Source organism: Oncorhynchus masou, chromosome 32, assembly GCF_036934945.1.
Source record: "Oncorhynchus masou masou isolate Uvic2021 chromosome 32, UVic_Omas_1.1, whole genome shotgun sequence".
NCBI classification, from domain to species: domain Eukaryota; kingdom Metazoa; phylum Chordata; class Actinopteri; order Salmoniformes; family Salmonidae; genus Oncorhynchus; species Oncorhynchus masou.
Genome location: NC_088243.1, coordinates 45,771,752 through 45,788,882, shown reverse-complemented (window position 1 = coordinate 45,788,882; position 17,131 = coordinate 45,771,752). Strand labels below are relative to the sequence as shown.

At 43.8% G+C, this 17,131-nt stretch overlaps 1 protein-coding gene across 3 annotated transcripts in view; it reads right to left on the bottom strand.

The window, feature by feature from the left end:
- The window catches only part of LOC135526128 (G protein-coupled receptor 137Ba-like), a 70,549-nt gene that overhangs the window by 33,954 nt on the left and 19,464 nt on the right, over positions 1-17,131 (bottom strand). For all 3 annotated transcript variants that reach the window (XM_064954245.1, XM_064954246.1, XM_064954247.1), the window contains exons 2-3: positions 6,208-6,257; positions 4,195-4,435 (exon numbers count right to left, since the gene is read on the bottom strand). In XM_064954245.1, the coding sequence (XP_064810317.1) occupies positions 4,195-4,435; positions 6,208-6,257 (291 nt within the window). The remainder of the gene's footprint in view (positions 1-4,194; positions 4,436-6,207; positions 6,258-17,131) is intronic.

Below are 17,131 nucleotides of genomic sequence, written 5' to 3'. Positions count from 1 at the left end.
AACTTCAGTGATTTTTGCAATTCATTCCAGTCATTGGCAGCAGACAACTGGAAGGAAAGGCAGCCCAAGGGGGTGTTGGCTTTGGGGATGACCAGTGAAATACATCTGCTGGAGCGCGTGCTACTGGTGGGTGTTGCTATGGTGACCAGTGAACTGAGATAAGGCGGAGTTTTACCTAGCAAAGACTTATAGATGACCTGGAGCCAGTGGGTTTGGCGACGAATATGTAGCGAGGATCAGCCAACGAGAAAATACAGGTCTCAGTGGTGGGTAGTATATGGGGCTTTGGTGACAAAACGGATGGCACTGTGATAGACTGCATCCAATTTGCTGAGTAGAGTGTTGGAGGATATTTTCACATCGCCAAAGTCAAGGATCGGAAGGATAGTCAGTTTTACGAGGGTATGTTTGGCAGCATGAGTGAAGGAGGCTTTGTTGTGAAATAGGAAGCTGATTCTAGATTTAATTTGGGATTGGATATGCTTAATGTGAGTCTGGAAGGGAAGTTTTCAGTCTCTTTTACCAGACACATAGAATATGTGGACAACTACAAACACCGAAGTCAGAACCGTCCAGAGTAGTGATGCTAGACGGGTGGGCGGGTGCGGGCAGTGATCTGTTGAAGAACATGCATTTAGTTTTACTTGCACTTAAGAGCAGTCGGAGGCTAAGGAATGAGTGTTGAATGGCATTGAAGCTCGTCTGGAGGTAAGTTAACACAGTGTCCAAGGCAAATTCTAGCTTTTTCAAACTGACATTTGCATCCTGTAGCACAAACGCCAAGAAGTTCTGGGACACTAAAGTCCATGGAGAATAAGAGCACCTCCTCCCAGCTGCCCACTGCACTGAGGCTAGGAAACACTGTCACCACCGATAAATATACGGTAATCGAGAATTTCAATAAGCATTTTTCTACGGCTGGCCATGCAGGATGCAAATTTCTGTTTGAAAAAGCTGGACTTTGCTTTCCTAACTGCCTGTGTATATTGGTTTCCTAACTTCACTGAAAAGTTGCATATCGCGGGGGAAATTCGATGCTAATGTAGTACGCCACAGGATGTTTTTGTGCTGGTCAAGGGCAGTCAAGTCTGGAGTGAACCAAGGGCTATATCTGTTCTTAGTGCAACATTTTTTGAATGGGGCATGCTTATTTAAGACGGTGAGGAAACCACTTTTAAAGAATAACCAGGCATCCTCTACTGACGGAATGAGGTCAATATCCTTCCAGGATAGCCGGGCCAGGTCGATTAGAAAGGCCTGCTCGCCTAAGTGTTTTAGGGAACGTTTGACAGTGATGAGGGGTGGTCGTTTGACCGGGGACTCATTACGGACGCAGGCAATGAGGCAGTGACCGCTGAGATCCTGGTTGAAGACAGCAGAGGTGTATTTAGAGGGCATGTTGGTCAGGATGATTTCTATGAGGGTGCTCGCGTTCACGGATTTAGGGTTGTACTTGGTTCCTTGATAGTTTGTGTGAGATTGAGGGCATCAAGCTTAGATTGTAGGATGGCCGGGGTTTTACGCATATCCCAGTTTAGGTCACCTAACAGGGACTAGTCTCTCAGTCCCTGCCACTGAAAAAATCCCCACAGCATGATCCTGCCAACACCCTGCTTCACCATTGGGACTGTGTCAGGTTTCCTCCAGATGTGACGCTTGGCATTCAGGCCAAAGAGTTCCATCTAGGTTTCATCAGACCAAAGAATCTTGTTTCTCATAGTCAGAGTCCTTTAGGTGCCTTTTGGCAAACACCAAGCAGGCTGTCATGTGCTTTTTACTAAAAATTTTTTAGAATAAGGCTGTAACGTAACAAATGTAGAAAAAGTGAAGGGGTCTGAATACTTTCTGAATGCACTGTATGTATGGTCATTTTTAGATATACAGGGTAAAGTTGCTAATTTTATAATGAAGACAGCAATCACTTTTGCGAGGCACACTGCTAGGACTAGGACTCTTGGAAGATTAGTCCAAATGAGGACTAAAAGAGATCCAAATCAAATCAAACACTGCATGGCCAAAGTGAGAGGAAAAGATAAGATCATTACGTAAAAACTTCAACACCATTTGATTTTGAGATGGCGGTGATATCCAAAGTTGTGCTATACACACATAGGCTACGTCATAGCAAATTTGTAAACGGCAAGTATTGATACATCACTAGCTAAAACACAGAATCAAAGTCAGGAAACAAAAAACATAGGCTACATTATCCCCCCTCTAATCTGATATTGGTGAGTTACCCACCCACACACGCTCAGACAGATCCAGCTCAGAGGCGCAGCTTGAGCTCCATCAGCAGCAGTTTTTCATTTAGAATGGAAAATTGTGTTTATGTAACAAATGCATCAATTCATTCTTTAAATCAAACTGAATCACACAGAATAATAAAAAAAGTGAAAAAGTATCATTCCTGAGGTTTGATTTGAATAGGGCAATCTATAAGCACAGACAAATTATTTCAAGGATCTGAAAGGATGGAGGAATGGTCTAAGATCCCTACCAATGTGTTCTCCAACTCATAAAACATTTTCGAAAAAAGCTCAGGGTTTCAAAAATTTTGACCACTATCTTTTTTAAATGTTTGTTTTATATTACTTGTTAAACAAAATATATTTCTCTGAGCAATTGTATTACTAGAACCCCATTTGTTTTGCATATAATATAGCTCATTATTTGAATTATTTATTTTATACAGTCATTTTTGCTCATCTTTATCAATGGTGTCAATAATTTCAGACCCCACTGCCTTCAGAAAGTATTCACACCCCTGGACTTTTTCCCATATTTTGTTGTGTTACAGCCTGAATTAAAAAAATTAAAAAAATTAAAAAGATTTTGTGTCACTGGCCTACACACCCCATAACATCAAAGTGTAATTATGTTTTTCAACATTTTTACAAATTAATAAGCTGAAATGTCTTAAGTCAATAAGTATTCAACCCCTTTGTTATGGCAAGCCTAAATAAGTTCAGAAGTAAATATTTGCTTAACAAATCACATAAGTTGCATGACTCATTCGGTGTTCAATAATAGTGGTCAACATGATTTTTTAATAACTACCCCATCTCTGTACCCCACACACAATTATCTGTAAGGTCCCGCTATCGAGTAGTGAATTTCAAGCACAGATTCAAGCACAAAGACCACTGAGGTTTTTCAAAGCTTCGCAAAGAAGGGCACGACTGGTAGATGTGTAAAAGACAGATCCTGAATATCCCTTTGGGCATGGAAAAGTTATTAATTAGGCTTTGGATGCACCCAGTCACTACAAAGATACAGGCATCCTTATTAACTCAGTTGCCAGAGAGAATAAATTAGCAAACACATCACTGAGTACTTGAAAATCTATGGCTTGAAGTCTAAGTCTTGAAATTGGCTGACTAGCAATGATCAAGAAGCAATATTGGCCAAATATTGTACACTCTAGGTGTGCAAAGCTCTTAAAGACTTGCCCAAAAGGACTCACAGCTGTAATCACCGCCAAAGGTGCTTCTGCAAAGTACTAACTTAGAAATACCTTTGTAATTGTGATATCTATGCATTTCATTTTCCAAAAATTTGCAAAGATTTCTAAAAACATGTTTTCAATTCGTCATAATGGGGTATTGTGTGAAGGGTGACAAAAATATATGCTTAATCCATTTTGAATTCAGGCTGTAACACAAAAAATGTGGAATAAGTCAAGGGGTTTGAATACTTTCTGAAGACACTATGTAAATGTGTTATTACTGTATGTCATTTTCAATAAATTAGGAAACATTTCTAAAAATATTTTCACTTTGTCATTATGGGATATTGTGTGTAGATGGGTAAGAAAGAAATCTATTTAATCAATTTTGAATTGAGGCTGTAACACAATACGGAATAAATCCAGGGGTATTAATACTTTCTGAAAGCACTGTATGCATGTATGGGGTAACGGCATGAACAAACAGGACACGGTTCAATACCAATCAGATACTTATTGTCTATCTACCAAGCTACAAAATCAACAACTTTCACAGTTGCTAGTATTAAATCCCTGCTTGCAAACCCAATTTGATAAAGATTAAACGTTTAATAAATAATTGATTGGTTAAGTGACTGATTTGTTAGTTGGTTGATTGGTTAAGTGGCTGATTGGTTGACTGATTAAATTATGTATTAGTTAATTTGTTGATGGGACAAAATGACTGATTGAGGACGGTCCAGTACCTTGGACTCGAGGTAGACGTTGGCAGAGGACATCTTGGCGATCTTGAAAATGCACACGGCCAGCGAGATGGCGCAGAGTACGAAGAGACTGTCATTGACCAGCACCCGGGCCAGCACCACCTGCCTCACCTCTGCCTCGCCCACGTCGCCCCCAATGCCACCCTGCACCAGCATGGCGCATGTTAGGTTCACCACGAGGAAGAAAAGGCTGGAAAAGATGAACGCCAAGCGAATGGGCACCCTGTGCAAAAAAACACAATTATAGGTGGTACGACAAAATATTTAATTGTTGTACTGGTAAGACTTCCTTGTAGCATTGTTTCCTGATCGTAGATTCGTTAGTGTCACACCAAAGAGTTCAAAATATCTGACCCATATTACCGGGGAAATAGTTTTTTTTTTATCCTGTCGTGGTCATAAAACTACATGCAGGGCACATTTGTTTTACAACTTGTTTAGTCATGTTTGGTTTCCTGATTAGCTAGCTTGCTAACAACCTGGTAACTTCATCAGTATATCTAAACACTTGAAGGGACAGAAATAAAGGAAGGGATAACTTCTTCAGGAGAGATGTATTTTTTACTTTATTATTTACTTATTTATTTTACGAGGTAAGTCAGTTAAGAACAAATTCTTATTTTCAACAATGACCTAGGAACGGTGGGTTAACTGCCTTCTTCAGTCTTGCATGTCGTCATCACAAACATGACGCTCTTATAGACAGTGTACATTTTTCAATGCAACACACCTCAATATAAAAAGTGCTTTTAGTTAATGTAGAAACCTAATATTCCACAAATTATTTTTATTTCAATGACAGGTATTTATTTATACCAACATTTTAGCTTTTTATAATAAGCTAATGTATTGACAGGGATACACATATGAATTTCTAGGGCACAGCAGATGCTTTAGAAGTAGCTACAATTAATACAGGCTGTATTTCAATCGATTTTGGGAACACCAGCACGATCAATTAATGTTTTTTATTTAGAGCCCTTTACACACAAAATTACAATAATTCTACACAACAATAAATTGACCATAAGCTTGAAATACCCCAAACCCATCCTACTGCACTGGCTCACTCAATCTTCACAGTTCCCCCTCTCTCTTTATCTCCTAACTCTTCTCCACTCTTCCTTTAGACGCTCCCCCCTTGCAGGATGTGTGCGTGTATTTGTGTATTAGTGTGTGTGTATTAGAGTGGGTGTGTGTGCCGTCGTGTGAGTGAGTGAGTGAGTGAGGCAGGGGATTGCAGAGTACTGGGATGGAAAGGGGGGAAGGAGTTTGTGTGGTGGATTTGGGGATTTGAGCTCACAGCTTTTCACTCCGCATCAGACATTAAATCGGCTGATCAAAGTGCTTATTAGTCCAGAAATTTGGACCCCACCTTCGACGTCCACATCAAAAAGGCCAGGGTGGAGACAGCTTAGACGAAGCTCAGGGGGCATAATTAGATTTCATCAAGGTTATCGGGCACTCTGTTCCAATGTATCTACAATAATACCCTTCAGTCATACAGTAGAAGCCAGAGTCATAGATACTGTACACACAGAGCTTGGCCAACTTGGTTTTGTATCTAGGGCTTGGAGTATCTGAACGAGAGCCATGTTGGCACCAAAGGTTTGAAAGATCCCATTCTAGTGAGAATGTATTAGAATGTTATGTTAGTCCCATAGAGTGATTTGCAATTGGCAGAAACGGTAGCAACTGCAATGCATCTACATTTTTTCAATTTTAGTAACAGATTTTGGGAGGTTTCGAGGGGGTTTGACAAGGTCCCACATAAGACTTAACTGTTGTGTGTCGCTTCAAACAACCATTGCATTTCAACTCTTATTTCTTTTTCACCAAAAAACATCCCTTCTATTATACACCAGCTTTGATTTGGGTTATTGGAGATTTGATGCCCTCCTGCCCTACATCCTCTCTCCTTCTTTGTCCCTCGACCCACCCATCAAAAACACAGTTAGACTAACCCAGATACTGACTCAGCAGAATTCCACTTACCTGTATTTGTTAAGCTCCGGAGAATATTTCGCATTGGCTTTAAACATTATCTGGGGAGACAGAATGGGAGGGGGGAGGGACACATTGTTATTGACTGGCCGATATATGGTGGAAGCAGTCTGACTCAAAATGGCCACCAATGTGAATCACAAAGATGGATGCCGGGCTGGTGGGCTCAATGACTCTGTATATATGAATGGACAAAGCCATCGATCACGTGACACCATTTGTTCCTATGTGAAAACCCAATAGTGCATTTGAAGGCCAGGAAGTTTCTTAAGATGGCCTGGGAGATTTATGTAGACATAACATGCTCAGTTTGAGCTAGCTCAGTGCTGCGCCCTTTCATTGAGTATCTCAAGGTGAAGGCCAAATGGTTACTGCAGGCTGCCATTAGCAACTAAATTACCCAAATAACTTTTTCTGTGTGCAATTTTTAAACATGTTCAAGGACATTCAACTGGTGTAATATAAGTAATTATTGGTACCATGATTGTCTTCCAAATTTGAGGGATCCTGTTTTCTGCAAACAATCCCTGCAGTACTGCGGTCGGCCTTGAACTTTGTGGCTTCAATGAGAAGGGGCAGTCGTTGTCCCCTAAGTGGGGTGCACACTTTGGTTGTGTACGAAAGGGGGTAAAATATTAAGCGGTGTATACATGCAATCTGTATCAGGTCTTCAAAGGACTTTTCACACTACTGAGTCGAACAGAGCGGAGTCCAACCAAGCTGTACTGAGCCGGCCTGATTACGCATTTTATTTATTTAATTTTTATTTCACCTTTATTTAACCAGGTAGGCAAGTTGAGAACAAGTTCTCATTTACAATTGCGACCTGGGCATTCATCGTGGTTGCTGGTTGCTGACACTGTGAAAAGAAAATATCCGAACCAATTCAGTTTGGGATGGCACAATAGTGTGAAAAGGGTCTAATTCTGTGGACAAAGGAGACCAACTGTTCGGCAACATCTGCGGACCAACTGTCTGGATGTCGGGGGACGCTGGCACCGATGGGGTTAAGGTCTCTGCTGACAATGCCTTGGCGGTCTGCCACAGAGGCTTGGTGAAAATGAAACCATGGCTTTAGAAGCTTCTGATCATCATTTGAGTCAATTGGAGGTCTACCTGTGGATGTATTTCAAGGCCTACCTTCAAACTCAGTGCCTCTTTGCTTGACATCATGGGAAAATCAAAAGATCGCACTTTTTGGTCTGGTCTGATGAAACAAAAATACAACTGTTTGGCCATAATGACCAAATCAAATAAAAGTTTATTTGTCATGTGCGCCGAATACAACAGGTGACCTTACAGTGAAATGCTTACTTACAGGCTCTAACCAATAGTGCAAAAAAGGTATAAGGTGAACAATAGGAAGGTAAAAAAACAAAAAAAAAACAGTAAAAAGACAGACTATATACAGTAGCGAGGCTACATACAGACACCGGTTAGTCAGGCTGATTGAGGTAATATGTACATGTAGATATGGTTAAAGTGACTATGCATATATGATGAACAGAGAGGGGGGAGGCACACAATGCAAATAGTCCGTGTAGCCATTTGATTACCATCCCAACCGTGAAGCACAGGGGTGGCAGCATCATGTTGTGAGGCTGCTTTGCTGCAAGAGAGACTGGTGCACTTCACAAAATAGATGGCGACATGAGGTAGGAAAATGATGTCGATATATTAAAGCAACACCTCAAGACATCAGTCAGGAAGTTAAAGCTTGGTTGCAAATGGGTCTTCCAAATGGACAATGACCCCAATCATAATTCCAAAGTTGTGGCAAACTGGCTTAAGGACAACAAAGGCAACGTATTGGAGTGGCCATCACAAAGCCCTGACCTCAATCCTATAGAAAATGAGTGGGCAGAACTGAAAAAGCGTGTGCGAGCATGGAGGCCTTACAAACCTGACTCAGTTACACCAGCTCAGTCAGGAGGAATAGGCCAAAATTCACCAAACTTGTTGTGGGAAGCTTGTGGAAGGCTACCCAAAACGTTTGACCCAAGTTAAACAATTTGAAGGCAATGCTACCAAATACTAATTGAGTGTATGTAAACTTCTGACCCACTGGGAATGTAATGAAATAAATAAAAGCTGAAATAAATCACTCTCTCTACTATTATTCTGACATTTCATATTCTTAAAATGAAGTGGTGATCCTAACAGACCTAAGGACATGGAATTTTTTACTAGGATTACATTTTTTATTTAACCTTTATTTAACCAGGTAGGCTAGTTGAGAACAAGTTCTCATTTACAACTGCGACCTGGCCAAGATAAAGCATAGCAGTGTGAACAGACAACACAGAGTTACACATGGAGTAAACAATTAACAAGTCAATAACACAGAAGAAAAAAAAGTCTATATACATTGTGTGCAAAAGGCATGAGGAGGTAGGCGAATAATTACAATTTTGCAGATTAACACTGGAGTGATAAATGATCAGATGGTCATGTACAGGTAGAGATATTGGTGTGCAAAAGAGCAGAAAAGTAAATAAATATAAACAGTATGGGGATGAGGTAGGTAAATTGGGTGGGCTATTTACCGATGGACTATGTACAGCTGCAGCGATCGGTTAGCTGCTCAGATAGCAGATGTTTGAAGTTGGTGAGGGAGATAAAAGTCTCCAACTTCAGCGATTTTTGCAATTCGTCAAATGTCAGGAATTGAGAAAAACTGAGTTTAAATGTATTTGGCTAAGGTGTATGTAAACTTCCGACTTCAACTGTATGTGTCTGAGATGGTTAGTAATGATGTGGGGGCTGTGAATTGGCAAAGCGGGTGGGGTTATATCCTGCCTGGTTGGCCCTGTCCGGGGGTATCGTCGGACGGGGCCACAGTGTCTCCTGACCCCTCCCATCTCAGCCGCCAATATTTATGCTGCAACAGTTTGTGTGTCGGGGGCTAGGATCAGTCTGTTATATCTGGAGTATTTCCCCTGTCTTATCCGGTGTCCTATGTGAATTTAAGTATGCTCCCTGTAAGGCTCGCTCTTTCTCTCTTCTCTCGGAGGACCTGAGCCCTAGCACCATGCCTCAGGACTACCTGGCCCGATGATTCCTTGCTGTCCCCAGTCCACCTGGTTGTGCTGCTGCTCCAGTAGTCTACTGTTCTGCCTGTGGCTATGGAACCCTGACCTGTTCACCGGACGTGCTACCTTGTCCCGGACCTGCTGTTTTCGACTCGCTCTACCACACTTGCTTCTACATCTGCATTGCTCGCTGTTTGGATTTTTAGGCTGGGTTTCTGTATAGCACTTTGTGACATCGGCTGATGTAAAAAGGGCTTTATAAATAAATGTGATTGATTGATAGATAGATAAATAACATGTGCCATGTGGGTCGTCCTTGTCATTGAGGCTGTGGGCAGCTGAGTGAATGCCTTAATATATGTTTGACACATTGTGCTGGCCCCTAGATCTCTCATCTAGAATCATAGCAGGCCACACACACAGGGCTTCAATATTCACACATAAACACCACACAAATATATACACACAACACCTGCTCTGTGTGAGCTTCTGTATCCACCACACTATAAGTGTAAAACAAACAAAAAGGCACATGCAGGCTCTCCCTTAACAACACTCCATTTGCATCTGATTGCTATTCCCCACACTACTTGTTGACAGCTTCACAAGCATTCAGCTCTTGTTATTGTGTTTTCGTTTGTGTTTCTCTTGATAGTCAGCTCCATGCAAGGGACAATGATTTGAATTAGAATCTACAAATTGACTCTTAAAATGTGGGTTGGACACACATTTACACACTGCTCAAAAAACTAAAGGGAACAACACAATGTAACTCCAAGTCAATCACACTTCTGTGAAATCAAACTGTCCACTTAGGAAGCAACACTGACAATAAATTTCACATGCTGTTGTGCAAATGGAATAGACAACAGGTGGAAATTATAGGCAATTAGCAAGACACCCCCAATAAAGGAGTGGTTCTGCAGGTGGTGACCACAGACCACTTCTCAGTTCCTATGCTTCCTGGCTGATGTTTTGGTCACTTTTGAATGCTGGCGGTGCTTTCACACTAGTGGTAGCATGAGACGGAGTCTACAACCCACACAAGTGGCTCAGGTAGTGCAGCTCATCCAGGATGGCACATCAATGCGAGCTGTGGCAAAAAGGTTTGCTGTGTCTGTCAGCGTAGTGTCCAGAGCATGGAGGCGCTATCAGGAGACAGGCCAGTACATCAGGAGATGTGGAGGAGGCCGTAGGAGGGCAACAACCCAGCAGCAGGACCGCTACCTCCGCCTTTGTGCAAGGAGGAGCAGGAGGAGCACTGCCAGAGCCCTGCAAAATGACCTCCAGCAGGCCACAAATGTGCATGTGTCTGCTCAAACAGTCAGAAACAGACTCCATGAGGGCCCGACGTCCACAGGTGGGGGTTGTGCTTTCAGCCCAACACCGTCCAGGACGTTTTTCATTTGCCAGAGAGAGTGGCAAATTCGCCACTGGCACCCTGTGCTCATCACAGATGAAAGCAGGTTCACACTGAGCACATGTGACAGACTTGACAGTCTGGAGACAGTGGAGAAAGTTCTGCTGCCTGCAACATCCTCCAGCATGACCGGTTTGGCGGTGGGTCAGTCATGGTGTGGGGTGGCATCTCTTTGGGGGGCCGCACAGCCCATGTGCTCGCCAGAGGTAGCCTGACTGACATTAGGTACCGAGATGAGATCCTCAAACCCCTTGTGAGACCATATGCTGGTGCGGTTGGCCCTGGGTTCCTCCTAATGCAAGACAATGCTAGACCTCATGTGGCTGGAGTGTGTTAGCAGTTCCTGCAAGAGGAAGGCATTGATACTATGGACTGGCCCGCCCGTTCCCCAGACCTGAATCCAATTGAGCACATCTGGGACATCATGTCTTGCTCCATCCACCAACGCCACGTTGCACCACAGACTGTCCAGGAGTTGGCGCCTCATTAGGAGCATGCCCAGGCGTCGTAGCGAGATCATACAGGCACGTGGAGGCCACACACACTACTGAGCCTCATTTTGACTTGTTTTAAGGACATTACATCAAAGTTGGATCAGCCTGTAGTGTGGTTTTCCACTTTAATTTTGAGTGTGACTCCAAATCCAGACCTCCATGGGTTGATAAATTTGATTTCCATTGATCATTTTTGTGTGATTTTGTTGTCAGCACATTCAACTATGTAAAGAATAAAGAATATTTCATTCATTCAGATCTAGGATGTGTTATTTTAGTGTTCCCTTTACTTTTTTGAGCTATGTATTATAACACTTATAGGAGTGTCCAGTGTCCCCATTACTGTACTGATTTGTTATGGAAATGCCCAGCAACCCGAGAAGCTGAACTCCTCCAAAAGGAACCTCTATACTCTTTTACACTACTAAGCCGAGCCAAACTATACTGCACTGATTTGCACACCATAGTTGCTGGAACCATGCAGGAAATGAGAATCTGAATCAAAAACATTGTGTGTGTTTTTTCACATTAAGTTACAAATATTTTGTACATAATGTTACTGCCACCGTGTCTTATGACCGAAAAGAGCTTCTAGATATCAGGACAGCGATTACTCACCCCGTACCGGAGGAATACTTTTTCTTTAACGAGTCAGTGTGCGGTACTAAGACTGCACACAATGAGCTGTTTTCAGGCAGAAGCAAACAGGAAAACGCTCATCCAGAGGCGGCGCTCCTAGTGGCCGTGGACTTAAATGCAGGGAAACTTAAACCAGTTTTAACAGCATATTAAATGTGCAACATGTGCACCAGTGCCTCAGTCACTAAGAAAGTGGTCAGATGAAGCAGATGCTAAGCTACAGGACTGTTTTGCTAGCACAGACTGGAATATGTTCCGAGATTCTCCCGATGGCATTGAGGAGTACACCACATCCGTCACTGGCTTCATCAGTAAGTGCATCGATGACATCATCCCCACAGTGACTGCACGTACAGTTAAGAACCCAAGAACACTTAAGGTAACCTGCCTAAATGACTACCAACCCGTAGCACTCACGTCTGAAACCATGAAGTGCTTTAAAAGGCTGGCCAGGGCGCACATCAACACCATTATCCTAGAAACCATAGACCCAATCCAATTTGCATACCACCCGAACAGATCCACAGATGATGCTCTCTATTGCGTTCCACACTGCCCTTTCCCACCTGGACAAAAGGAACACCTATGTGAGAATGCTGTTAATTGACTACAACTCAGCCTTCAACACCATAGTGCCCTCACTAGGCTAAGGACCCCGGGACTAAACACCTCCCTCTGCAACTGGATCCTTGGACTTCCTGACGGCCGCCCCCAAGTGGTAAGGGTCGGTAACAACACATCAGCCACGCTGATCCTCAACACAGGGGCCCCTCACGAGTGTGTGCTCAGTCCCCTCCTGTACTCCCTTTTCACTCATGACTGCATGGCCAGGAACGACTCCAACACCATCATCAACTTTGCTGATGACACAACATTGGTAGGCCTGATTACCGACAACGATGAGAAAGCTTATAGGGAGGTCAGAGACTTGGTCGTGTGGTGCCAGGACAACAACCTCTCCCTCAATGTGATCAAGACAAAGAAGATGATTGTGGACTACAGGAAAAGGAGGACCGAGCACGCCCCCATTCTCATTGACAGGGCTGTACAGAACTCTATACCAGGCCGTGTCAGAGGAAGGCCCTAAAAATGGTAAAAGACTCCAGCCACTCTAGTCAAAGACTGTTCTCTCTGCTATCGTACAGCAAGCAGTACCGGAACGGCAAGTCTAGGTCCAAAAGGCTTCTTACCGGCTTCTCACCCCCAAGCCATAAGAACAGCTAATCAAAGGGTTACTCAGATCCCTCTGCAGACACTTTAACTCTACTTACATATTACCTCAATTGCCTCGACTAACTGGTGCCCCCGCACATTGACCGGTACTCACTGTATATAGCCTCACTATTGTTATTTTACATTACATTTTTTCAAGAAATTATGAAGTAGTTTGATATCAAACTAAACTGTTTATATATTTTCCTGTGATGAAGACATGGATGTCTCATGGTATGCAGGGGTATGCAAACGTGTTCAACTTTAATGTTTTGGCATTCAGGTCCAAAAATAACTTCTACAATGGGCAAATATGTAGGGAATGTTTCGTTCAAATCAAAAGGGGCGCTGACAAAAAGTGATTGAATTCAAATGGATTTACCCGGCACTGAAATCTAAACATCACCTGATGCTGACAGTTGTTTACTGGAGGGCATAGTTAGATGTTTATGCGACTGAGTCTAAATGTGGTCTGATAGACAACACTTTGGAAACGAACAGGTTCAGAGTTTAATGAGCATGCAGTGTGTGTGTGTGTTTCTGCAACGTTGAACGGTTCAGAGAATATGTACCAGTTTATGTGTGTCTATGCGTGCATCTGAACGTTCCTCTTAGTGTGTGTATGTCAGTTAGTGTCAATGTGTTGAGGGGGTTGGGGGAAGGATTAACACCCGTGTAGTGGAATGAATGTCAGAAAATCTCTTGGTTTCCCAGACTCTCCAGCCAGCCAGAGCCAACCATGCAGAAAGCCTAGTTGCTAATCTGATTGCAGACTAAGACTGGACTGTGCCAGACAGAGAGAGGGCTAAAGTAGAGGAGGCAGGCCAGGCGACAGAGCTGAGACAGGAGGATTAATAATTATTGCTTTTCTCATGTTTATATAAGCCTGGATGCCTGCTAGCTCGAAATCCTCACTGAAAATGGTTAGTTATTCAATTTTGAGAGTGAAACAATTGCAAAAACAGAGCAATAATTTGTTTGTATTTCAGGGAAGAGCCAGACTGATACTAAATTCTAAGACTCCTAGGCTAGGACTACTCAAATCAAATTTTATTTGTCACATACACATGGTTAGCAGATGTTAATGCGAGTGTAGTGAAATGCTTGTGCTTCTAGTTCCGACAATGCAGTAATAACCAACAAGTAATCTAACTAACAATTCCTAAACTACTGTCTTATACACAGTGTAAGGGGATAAAGAATATGTACATAAGGATATATGAATGAGTGATGGTACAGAGCAGCATAGGCAAGATACAGTAGATAGTATCGAGTACAGTATATACATATGAGATGAGTATGTAAACAAAGTGGCATAGTTAAAGTGGCTAGTGATACATGTATACAGGATGCAGTCGATGATATAGAGTACAGTATATACGTATGCATATGAGATGAATAATGTAGGGTAAGTAACATTATATAAGGTAGCATTGTTTAAAGTGGCTAGTGATATATTTACATCATTTACCATCAATTCCCATTATTAAAGTGGCTGGAGTTGAGTCAGTGTCAGTGTGTTGGCAGCAGCCACTCAATGTTAGTGGTGGCTGTTTAACAGTCTGATGGCCTTGAGATAGAAGCTGTTTTTCAGTCTCTCGGTCCCAGCTTTGATGCACCTGTACTGACCTTGCCTTCTGGATGATAGCGGGGTGAACAGGCAGTGGCTCGGGTGGTTGATGTCCTTGATGATCTTTATGGCCTTCCTGTAACATCGGGTGGTGGTGTAGGTGTCCTGGAGGGCAGGTAGTTTGCCCCCGGTGATGCGTTGTGCAGACCTCACTACCCTCTGGAGAGCCTTACGGTTGAGGGCGGAGCAGTTGCTGTACCAGGCGGTGATACAGCCCGCCAGGATGGTCTCGATTGTGCATCTGTAGAAGTTTGTGAGTGCTTTTGGTGACAAGCCGAATTTCTTCAGCCTCCAGAGGTTGAAGAGGCGCTGCTGCGCCTTCTTCACGATGCTGTCTGTGTGAGTGGACCAATTCAGTTTGTCTGTGATGTGTATGCCGAGGAACTTAAAACTTGCTACTCTCTCAACTACTGTTCCATCGATGTGGATAGGGGGGTGTTCCCTCTGCTGTTTCCTGAAGTCCACAATCATCTCCTTAGTTTTGTTGACGTTGAGTGTGAGGTTATTTTCCTGACACCACATCCGAGGGCCCTCACCTCCTCCCTGTAGGCCGTCTCGTCGTTGTTGGTAATCAAGCCTACCACTGTTGTGTCGTCCGCAAACTTGATGATTGAGTTGGAGGCGTGCGTGGCCACGCAGTCGTGGGTGAACAGGGAGTACAGGAGAGGGCTCAGAACGCACCCTTGTGGGGCCCCAGTGTTGAGGATTAGCGGGGAGGAGATGTTGTTACCTACCCTCACCACCTGGGGGCGGCCCGTCAGGAAGTCCAGTACCCAGTTGCACAGGGCGGGGTCGAGACCCAGGGTCTCGAGCTTGATGACGAGCTTGGAGGGTACTATGGTGTTGAATGCCGAGCTGTAGTCGATGAACAGCATTCTCACATAGGTATTCCTCTTGTCCAGATGGGTTAGGGCAGTGTGCAGTCTGGTTGAGATTGCATCGTCTGTGGACCTATTTGAGCGGTAAGCAAATTGGAGTGGATCTAGGGTGTCAGGTAGGGTGGAGGTGATATGGTCCTTGACTAGTCTCTCAAAGCAATTCATGATGACGGAAGTGAGTGCTACGGGGCGGTAGTCGTTTAGCTCAGTTACCTTAGCTTTCTTGGGAACAGGAACAATGGTGGCCCTCTTGAAGCATGTGGGAACAGCAGACTGGTATAGGGATTGATTGAATATGTCCGTAAACACACCAGCCAGCTGGTCTGCGCATGCTCTGAGGGCGCGGCTGGGGATGCCGTCTGGGCCTGCAGCCTTGCGAGGGTTAACACGTTTAAATGTTTTACTCACCTCGGCTGCAGTGAAGGAGAGACCGCATTTTTCCGTTGCAGGCAGTGTCAGTGGCACTGTATTGTCCTCAAAGCGGGCAAAAAAGTTATTTAGTCTGCCTGGGAGCAAGACATCCTGGTCCGTGACTGGGCTGGATTTCTTCCTGTAGTCCGTGATTGACTGTAGACCCTGCCACATGCCTCTTGTGTCTGAGCCGTTGAATTGGGATTCTACTTTGTCTCTGTACTGACGCTTAGCTTGTTTGATAGCCTTACGGAGGGAATAGCTGCATTGTTTGTATTCAGTCATGTTACCAGACACCTTGCCCTGATTGAAAGCAGTGGTTCGCGCTTTCAGTTTCACGCGAATGCTGCCATCAATCCAAGGTTTCTGGTTAGGGAATGTTTTAATCGTTGCTATGGGAACGATATCTTCAACGCAAGTTCTAATGAACTCGCACACCGAATCAGCGTATTCGTCAATGTTGTTATTTGACGCAATACGAAACATGTCCCAGTCCACGTGGTGGAAGCAGTCTTGGAGTGTGGAGTCAGCTTGGTCGGACCAGCGTTGGACAGACCTCAGCGTGGGAGCTTCTTTTTTTAACTTTTGTCTGTAGGCAGGTATCAGCAAAATGGAGTCGTGGTCAGCTTTTCCGAAAGGGGGCGGGGCAGGGCCTTATATGCGTCGCGGAAGTTAGAGTAACAGTGATCCAAGGTTTTTCCGCCCCTGGTTGCGCAATCGATATGCCGATAAAATTTAGGGAGTCTTGTTTTCAGATTAGCCTTGTTAAAATCCCCAACAACAATGAGTGCAGCCTCCGGATAAATGGTTTCCAGTTTGCAAAGAGTTAAATAAAGTTCGTTCAGGGCCATCGATGTGTCTGCTTGGGGGGGGATATATACGGCTGTGATTATAATCGAAGAGAATTCTCTTGGTAGATAATGCGGTCTATATTTGATTGTGAGGAATTCTAAATCAGGTGAACAGAAGGATTTGAGTTCCAGTATGTTTCTTTCATCGCACTATGCCTCGTTAGCCATAAGGCATACACCCCCACCCCTCTTCTTACCAGAAAGGTGTTTGTTTCTGTCGGCGCGATGCGTGGAGAAACCCGTTGGCTGCACCGCTTCGGATAGCGTCTCTCCAGTGAGCCATGTTTCCGTGAAGCACAGAACGTTACAGTCCCTGATGTCCCTCTGGAATGCTACCCTTGCTCGGAT